Raw genomic sequence first — 9,041 nt, 5'->3', positions numbered from 1 at the left:
GCCAGGAGCCCCTGGGATGTACCGTGAGCTCAGCCCACAGGAGCTATGGAGTGTGTGCCCCCTGGAACCCCTCACTGGTAATGTGCCTTATTGCTAGACCCAGGCGTGGGACCCTTACTAACGGGTTCTGCCTTGGGGAGCCCCCTCCCCCAGCTTGCCTCCCCCCAGCTCCCAAGCAGATGGGCCCCACAGCTGGAGGAGGTGGCAAGGCCTGCAAAGCAGGCACCCCAGCCCAGGGTGCTGTGGCATCCAGGAAGTGCTGCCCAGACAAGTGTCCTTGGGAGCAGGCTCACACAGGGCCTCTCGTCTGTGCGCGCTGCCCCCCGAGGGAGACGCGACTCGCTTTGCGCAGGGCCCGTGAGCTGAGGGGCTGAGGTGGCCGGGGGGAGGGCAGGGCGGGAGCTGCAGCCTGTTGTCTCCTGTAGAGCCTTGGTACCAGGAGCTGCCCCATGCCTGGTTCCAGAGCTGGGGGGGCCCTGACAGGGGCCTGGTGAGGGGGGAAACGTTCCTCTCCAAGGCTCAGCAACCAGCTTCTGGGCAGCAAAGCAGCCCGCAGCCCCTGGAGGCCTCGCCAGCGTCTCCCTGGAGGCCTCGCCAGCGTCTCCCTGGAGACCAGCGGGGCGATGGGTGGAGTGAGACGCTGAGGCTCTGGGGCAAGCTCAGGGAAGGGTCCTGCAGGAGGGCACGCCCCAGGTCAGCCTGCTCTGGGGTGCCCTGGGCCCCAGCCTGCATGGCTGGGCGTGCCTCACAGACAGCCCTGCCAGCGCTGCGGGGGGCTGGCTGTTCTGTGGGGTTAGGAAGCTCTCCCCCAAGGGCCAGTCCTTACGTGGACACGCCATCGTAGTCCCCACCAAAGCCAACCGCCGCGGAGCCAGCCACCTTCTTGATGTGATCCAGGTGATCTGCGGGGGGAAGTGCCAGAGGTGAGGGGCAAGGCCCAGTGTGCGGGACCCCCCCACGTCCCTCAGGGCTGGCGCCAGACTCACCTGCGACCTGGGACAGGTTGGCAGCCGCCTCGTTGCAGGACACGTACATGTTGTAGAAGTTCACCATCACCAGTCCGCCCTTCTGGTTCTGCAGGCAGAGACATGCGGACATGGGCAGCGGGTGAACCTCCGTTTTGGGGAGGCTAGACAGCCGGCCCTGCCCCCTACCTGCTGGAGCCCTGAGACCCCCCAGGACTGGAGGAGCCCCTGCCCACCTACCCCAAGCCGCCCACTGGCCCACCCCTGGCTGCATGGGCCGGCCTGACCCCTGAGCACTGGGCTGCCGGCCAGCCCGAGCAGCTGCCTCGACCCCCGGACCGGCCTAGGGAGAAGGGGAGCGGGGGCAGGGCCCCGGCCTGGGTTAGGGGAGCCTTAGCCTGGCCTGGCCCATGGTACCCGCCGCCTGTGCACGCGGGTTCCTAAAGGCTGCAGCAGGCGAGGGCTCTGGGCCGGGCAGCCCAGTGTCTCAGCTACTGCCGGGACAGGGATCCCACGCCTGCCCCGGCGCAGGAGGGACCGTTTGCTCGTGACCTGGGGCGCCGGCGGTGGTGCTGCTCGCTGTGGTCCCCAGGATGCTGCCTCCCATTCAGAGCCCTGGACCCTTCCCTGCAGTGATCCAGCCAGCAGGCAGCGCGAGGCACCGTCAGCGCCTCCAGCTCAGACACTTAGGTACTCGCTCCCAGCGTGATGTTACCACTGGCCCCTCGTGCCCGGGATCCTGCCCCCTTGCGCCCGGGTTCCCACCCCTGGCCCCTTGCGCCTGGCCCCTAGCGCCTGGGATCCCATCCCCAGTCCCTCGCGCCCGGGCTCCTAGCGGGGCCTGCTATACCACATCCTTCCTGACCCCTGCTCGGGGGAGAGCACCGGAGGCTCGTGCGGGTTTTGTGTCTCTGCAGGAGCTGCTCCTGCCCAAGAGCTGGTCCCTCTCTGCCTGAGTCGGCGCTGTCTGCCCAGGTCTCGTGGGCTGGAGGAAACGCTCATCGCTCTGCGTGTCCAGGCCATCTTACCACCCTGCGGAGGATGTCGTCGGGCACGTTGCGCCTGTTTCTGCAGAGCTCGTAGGCTGACGAGTGGCTGAATATAACAGGAGCTTTGGAAACCTCCAGGGCGTCCTCCATCGTCTGCACAGACACGTGGGCCAGGTCGACCAGCATGCCCAGGCGGTTCATTTCCCAGACCACGCGCTAGGGGAGCGGATGAGAGACAGGTACTGAGCGTGCGCGTCCCTCCTGCTAGCCGCAGGCCACGTCAGGAACAAGCTGGCCCCAGGGCCCTGCAGAGTCTGAGCGGTGGGACCTGCATGTTCTCCTGGGCACCCCTCTTCACCCCACTTAGCCTCGCCCCACCTGCCCGAGTGAATGGGACCTCGCCCCCTCCCCCTGGGCGCGGGGTCTGAGCCAGGGGACCTGCCCACTCAGGGGCCGGGGGTAAGACAGGTCAGGGACAGGAGCGCCCATCCACGTGTCAACTTCCACCAGCTCACGCTTTCCTCTGGCCCCTATGTGTGTGAGCTGCCCTGGCTGGCTGTGCCCTGCATGTGGGTAAATGGGGGTGAGCAGGGCTGGGGGCTCCATGGGCAGCAGCCGTACGGCCGTTTGGGAATGGGACGGTGCAGTGGGGCAGACGGCAGGGCTCCGGGGTCCCTGGGGTAACATGCGGGGAGTCAGCCCACAGGATCTGAACTTCACCCCCAGTGCCAGCAGAGAGCTGGGCAGTGGCACGGAAACCGTCGGGCACTGGAGGTGAGCAGCAGCCGGGTTTCTCTGCCCTTGGCAAATCACAGGGGCTGGAGCTGAGCGTTGGCTGACCGGGGTCCTGGGGCAGGGGGATGAGAATGGGGCACCAGGTGTCCCAGAGAGGCCGGGCAGCGGGGTCAGGAGTTTGCACTGCCAGGCTGCAGCTGGCTTGGAAAACACCGCAGTGGCTTTGGGAATGTGGCCAGGGATTGGCAGCTGCCGCGGTGGGAGCTGGGCTAGTTCAGCCTCTGTAGCAGCACGCCTGGCGGGCCGTGCTCTGGGACGAGCAGCCCCGGTGAGGGGAGAAGACAGCCTGGCCTGCGGCCCTGATGTGCCAGCAGCGCCCCTTCCAGAACGGCTGGTCCCTGGCTGGAGAAGTGGGGGGGGCTCTGTCCCCTCCCCATCCCCATGAGGGCCTCCAGCTGAGAGCTCCCTGCCCCACGTGTGGGCGTGGGGAGGTCGGCCTCCAGCCCCCCAGGCAGTGGACACGCAGGGGCCGTTCCCACTCACCTTCCCGAATTGCGACAGGCCGTTGTGGACGGGCTGCTCCTGGTCCGTGTCCACCAGCCAGTTGTCCACCCTGCGAGCCAGAGCGCACACATCAGGCGAGCTCCTGGTCAGCCCACGCGGCCTGAGCTACTTATTGGCCCTAGGCTGCTGCCCACCCCCGAGTGCCAGCACAGGGGCAGGAAGAGGCATTGGCACCGTTCGCGGCCCTCTCTGGGCACCGGGACCTGCACTGGGACCCTGGGGCCCTGTACGTCGTTCCAAACCAACCAGGCCCCGTTCTTCTGCCCCCTGCCTCCGGACCCCACTGGGCCCAGCAAGCTGCCCTGTGCCCCAGCACCGGGGCCTTACCAGGGGGTGTTGCAGCTGTGGGTGAGGGTCATGTAGCGCACCCCCAGCCGGTAGAACATCCGCAGGGCGCCCAGGCTGCTGTCCAGGGAGTGGCCGCCCTCCACGCCAATCAAGCTGGCAACCTTCTTTGCTAGGAAGGCGTCTTCTATGCCTGCAAGAGCAGCATTTCCCAGGCTTGAGTCGGGCGGGGGAATCCCAGCCAGCCATGCCGGCTAATGGGGGCCAGGTCGCCCACGGCGGGGGTTGCCCCAGGCCTGCTGAGCTCCCCTTCTGCCTGGCAGGCCCTGGCTACCCTTGTAGGAGACCTCGGAGGGGCTGGCTCCTGACAAGCACAGCTCCCTGCTACCGACTGCTGGACACCTCCGCGGGCTTTGCACAGGGAGAGACGCCCCCCAGACGCACACATGGCAGGTACCAGGGAACTACCTCCCTGGAGCGAGGCGGTCTGGTTCCCCGCCGCCCCGGAGAGGGACGAGCCTCTCTGGACACCAAAGTGGGCGGAGCCAGCGAACCCTGCGCCCACCCCTCAGCGGTCAAGGCGCAGGACAGGAAGTTGTCCCGGAGTCCCCGGGCGATGCTCTGGACCTGCTCCCCACAAAGCCAGTCAGGACTTTGGGGAGCCTCCTCTCCCATGGAGCAGTCTGTCTTCAGGGCAAGACGCTCACACGGCTTCACCTCCTGGGTCTGCCCTCGGAGCATTCAGCATATGCCTCTCCGTGCGCTTCCCACAGCGAGTCCGCCCAGGCGGGGTCCCGGGGAAGCCAGAGGGTCCTGCACCCCCACTCCGCAGTCAGACGTGACTCTCAGCCAGCCAGTAAAACACAGGTTTATTAGATGACAGGAACACGGTCTAAAACAGAGCTTGTAGGTCCAGCGAACGGGACCCCTCGGCCGGGTCCATTCTGGGGCCCAGTGAGGCAGACATCCACGTCTGCCCACACTTCCCGTCCCCAGCCAGCTCCCAACTGAAACCCCCTCCAGCCCCTCCTCTCTGGCCTTTGTTCCTTTCCCGGGCCAGGAGGTCACCTGATCTCTTTGTTCTCCAACACCTTCAGCAGGCATCTTTGTAGAGGAGGGGCCCAGGTCATTAGTTGCCAGGAGACAGGGTGTCGGCCATTTTCTGTTCAGCCAGCATCACATCTGCCCTCTAGGGCTCTGAAACAATCACACCCCCTTCTCCCACCACCTAGATACTTAAGAACTGCATAGGGGAAACTGAGGCACCCACACAGTATTCAGAGAAAACATTATGAACATTCCCACTTTGTCACAGAAGTATAAAAGCCCGACCCCAGAGCTCACTTGGAACACAGCCACCGGAGAGGCCAGACGCCTCTCGCGTAGCTCCCAGTTGGGAGACCACGGCAATCGGCGGCCGAACCGAGGACTGGCCAGACCAGCCCATGCCTGATGCTAGCCCGAGCCCAGAGACGCTGCCAAGCCTGCCACTTGCCAGTTACCCCAAGGAGCCGATGGTGTGTGACCCCGTGGAGGACGCTGTCCAGACCCAGGTACCTCTAGAGGGGAAGTTAGGAAGTAGCCCGGGGGCAGCTGACCCGAGTCTGGCAGCAGCACTGCCAGAGCCCATGTCAGTGTGTTGTGGCCAGGATCCCCACTGACTATGCAGTGGGTCTTCTATCGCTGCTAGGGCCCTGGGCTGGGATGCAGTGGAGTGGGAGGGCCTGCGTCCCCCCTGCCACCCACCTTGCGGGTGGCCATCTCCTCTCTCCCAGGCCACTCGGAGCCAGGAGCCTGGGGTTTGCTGTTCAACCGTTTGCTCAGCCCTGCCTGAGGGTCTGAGCTACTGACGGTTTGCCACACAGCCAGGCTAGTTCCCCAATGCACCTGACCGAAGTAGCGAGGCCGTCTGGTTCCGCGCCGCCCCGGAGGGGGGATGAGCCCTGGCCGAACCCCCTACACTCCCCTATACAAGGGGCTGGCAAGGACCATGCCCTGGCAGGGTGCTGGGTGCAGAATGGCAGCGGCTGCTGGGCAGGGAGGTCCCCCTCACTCAGCTCAATCCCGGCTGGGACGCAGCCTTGGCTGTCCGTGCTCAGCTCCTGCAGCCCCCAGCCCCCCAAGGAGCCGGGCAGGGGCCGCGCACCATCGCTCACCTGTGCTGCTGGTGACACATGCAAAGGCCTCGGGGTACTTCTCGCACATGCGGTGAATGACGTCGATCTGCTCCAGCGTTCGCTTCACTGCGTCTTTGTTCTGGGTATCGCAGGGCACGTAAGCCGCCCAGAACTGAGCGGGGAGACAAGGGGGAGACAAGTTAAGGAGCCCGGCCCTCCGTGTGGGGCAAGGCAGCCTTCAGCTGTTGAAGCGGCTGCTTTGCTTCATTCATTGCCCCCTTCAGCCCACACCCATCTCAAGCCAGCTGTGGGGCTCACTCGGTACCTGGGCCTGGGGGCGGGGGGTGACATGCACAAGCAACCAGCTGCTGCTACAGGCTTCTCACCCCAGGTGGGCACAGACCCAGAGAGGTCAGGCGGCTGCTGACGGCCACAGGGCAGGATTTCACCCCCCTGGGGGCTGAGCTGGAGCCCCGGGCATCAGGAAGCCTGAGCCTGAGCACGGTGGAAGTGAAAGCGGCCGTGCTGGGGAAGTGCAGGCAGTAGGTGGGTGACAGGGGCTGGCTTCCTCTGGCCCCAGGAAAACTCCAGCGATCGCTCAGCCGAAAGCGAGGGCCGGCTCCCCTGCCACTGGGGCTTTCCAGGGACGGGCTGAGTCACAGAGGCCCCTCGGCTGGATTGCATTGGAAAGCCCTGCCTAGTCCATGCCGCAGCATGCTGCTGGCGTCAGTGTACCCCCGGTCGGTGCCTGTGGGGGGCTGAATGTGTGTGTGCCGGGGCCTTGCTGCGAGCGTGGCTGTGTGGGCCGTGCCTGCGGGATCTGCAGCCTACCTGCCCCCCCACGTGCCCACTCTGCAGCTTGGGGATGTTGGTGTGGGTGTCGTTCAGCAGGGTGAGGTTTGCCGGTGCCACGCTTAGCCTGTTGTTAAACTTTTTCAGCAGCTGCCAGGGGAGGTCGTTGTGTCTGGAAAGAAAGGGATGAAAGTGAGGGAGCCTGGGAGCCGTGCTCCTGCACCCCCCACATGGGGGGGGGGAAGCCCCACCCACCCTGCCTGACCTCTCGGGGCAGGGGATCTGAGTGGCTGGCAAGAGCCCTCAGCCCAGGGGAAGCCTGGGCTTGGACTGGCACCAGGCAAGGCTGGCGGGTAGCACTACCCAAAAGGGTACGCTGGTGTGAGGGGCAGCTCCTTGTGGGACAGATACTAGGGCTGGGCTGCGCCCCATGTTTGCAGGGGGGCCAGGTACCGACAGTTACACCGGGTCACCCCCTGGCGTGGACGCAGGGTAACAGAGCTTTATTCCGCTGCCGGGACAGGACTAACCACACTCCTCTAAGCACATTTATCCCAAGGTAGCTGCGTCCACGGGTAACGCCGACAGACCCCGGTCCTCAGCGGACAGGATCGAACCGGGGATCTCTGGAGCTTAGTGCATGAGCCTCTATTGCATGAGCTAAAAGCCACCTGGCTGTTAGCTAAGGCGATAGAGCAGACTCATTAATTGCTCTCTCAGTGGTCTCGGTGCCACCCAATGGGACAGAACACCACACCCAGGAGGTGTGTGGGTTACACACGCTCGGGGCTTGTACCTTTTCCATGCTGCCCGGACAGTTGAAGCAGCACAACCTGCATTTGTAGACGAGGCCTGGTGCGGTTTAACTCCTACACATGCAGGCTGGAGAGCTGTATCGGCCTGGGGGGCACCTGATACCCACCCCTTCCCCTGCATCTCGGCCCCCTTCTCTGCTGAGCATCGCCCCAGCTCTGTGTTTTCAGCCACTGAAGCCCCTCAGCCGGCTGCAGCCAGCGTTTGGAACAGGGGCCACAACCGTAACCAACTCCTCTGGGCTATTGCTGCTGCCCACCCAGACGCCCGGTTTTGTTGCTGTTACGTGAGTTTCGAAGCAAGGGATGGCTTGGCACACGCCTACCCGCGCGCGTGCTCTCCTCCCATCTCTGCGTGGCGGAGACGGGTCCGTCTCTGCACTGTGGCATTAGCGACGCCCGGGTGTCAGCTGGCTTCTGCACAGCCCGAGAACGGCCACCCCCACTGTTCCCGAACCTGCTCCGCAAAGCACCCAGAGATCGCCGGGGCCAGCAGCACTTCCAGGCCCAGTGCCTGGAGCTGGCTGGCCCCTCTGCGGCCAGCGAGACCTGAGCCGTAGCCCATGCAGCAGACACACCGTAGCCCTTCAGCTGCTGAGTGCCCAGGGCTGGCACCGGCTCCCTGGTTTGTGCCCTTTGCCCGCTGACCTGCCCCTGCCTCAGCTCCCAGCTGGTGGGTGCCTGGAACCTGCCTGCCCTTAGTAGAACCCTCCAGCCACGGCTCCAGTCCCGAGCATGGCAACATCTGCCTCCCCCACCTCTGGGAGCCCTGCCCTGCTCTCTGCATGTGAGCGGAGACGCAGGAGCCAACGACCCTCTGCCTCCTCCCTGGGGCTAACCCAGCCTGGGCAGAGGCCGGGCAGGGGGTCCCAGCAGCCCAGCTGAGGCTGATTAACCCTCGCAGTGCCATCTCCAGCCCCGCTAGGCCATCTCTTCCCAGCGTCTGGCCGTTGAAGCCTAGCAAACAAGACCGGAGTCCTGCATGGCGGGGATCAGCCATGGGAAGGGCTGCCCAGGGACGAGGAATCGTTAGCCTAAGACTGAATGGCTTTTTCTCCAGGCTCCCAGCCCTGTTTGTGGTGGTGTCTGGAACGAGGGGGGTGGGGACAAAGAGCTGTTAAGGTTGCTGGTGGCTTGGAGGAGGCCAGGAGGGGAGCAGGGCTTGGCTGCAGGCAGATTAGGGAGCATGATACACAGCAGGCAGCTGCCTCATGCCCAAGGGCCTCATCCCCTGGAGCTCAGTGAGGCAGGGGCTGCAGGAGGGAGGATGCTGGCGGTGGCTGGAGTCAGAAGGTGCTGGATGATCACAATCACTCCAGTGAGGCGCTGCTACAGGACCAGCTAGACAAGCCCTGCCCCAGTTTCAGGAAGAGCCAGACCCCAGGTGGGGCGGCGGGGGGCGGGTGCCTCGAGGATGGGTCACATGCTGGGCCTTTGTCATTCCCAGCCTGAGCCGGTGGCTGGCGGCATCTCCGCTGCTCCGTCCCCCAGGGCCAGGGCCGGTGCGACCATTTAGGCAAACTAGGCAGTTGCCTAGGGCTCCAAGATTTGGGGGCGCCAAAAAGCAGTGCCCCCAATTTTTTTTTACAGCATTCCCACGCTCCCTCCCCGAGTGCCTGGTCGCCGCTCCACTTCTCCCGCCTCCCAGGCTTGCAGCACCAATCAGCTGTTTGGCGCCGCAAGCCTGGGAGGGGAGGAGAATTAGAGCGTGGGTGGCGTGCTCAGGGAGGAGGTGGAGCAGAGGTGAGCTGGGGTGGGGAGCTGCCGCGGGGGGGGGGGGGG

The 9,041-nt window shown here is 65.0% G+C and overlaps 1 protein-coding gene across 1 annotated transcript in view; it reads right to left on the bottom strand.

Moving 5' to 3' along the window:
* LOC113409605 (dipeptidase 1-like) overlaps window positions 1-9,041 on the bottom strand; it is a 16,261-nt gene that overhangs the window by 679 nt on the left and 6,541 nt on the right. Inside the window, exons 2-9 of the mRNA XM_029914244.1 lie at window positions 6,487-6,619; window positions 5,695-5,827; window positions 3,581-3,731; window positions 3,233-3,302; window positions 1,994-2,170; window positions 987-1,074; window positions 827-902; window positions 437-605 (exon numbers count right to left, since the gene is read on the bottom strand). Coding sequence (XP_029770104.1) covers window positions 437-605; window positions 827-902; window positions 987-1,074; window positions 1,994-2,170; window positions 3,233-3,302; window positions 3,581-3,731; window positions 5,695-5,827; window positions 6,487-6,619 — 997 coding nt within the window. The remainder of the gene's footprint in view (window positions 1-436; window positions 606-826; window positions 903-986; window positions 1,075-1,993; window positions 2,171-3,232; window positions 3,303-3,580; window positions 3,732-5,694; window positions 5,828-6,486; window positions 6,620-9,041) is intronic.

This window comes from Terrapene carolina, unplaced genomic scaffold (assembly GCF_002925995.2).
Source record: "Terrapene carolina triunguis isolate 2854851 unplaced genomic scaffold, T_m_triunguis-2.0 Scaffold33911, whole genome shotgun sequence".
In the NCBI taxonomy this organism is placed as follows: domain Eukaryota; kingdom Metazoa; phylum Chordata; order Testudines; family Emydidae; genus Terrapene; species Terrapene triunguis.
The sequence above is the reverse complement of the archived record's forward strand: the minus strand, read 5'-3'. Positions and strand labels throughout refer to the sequence as shown.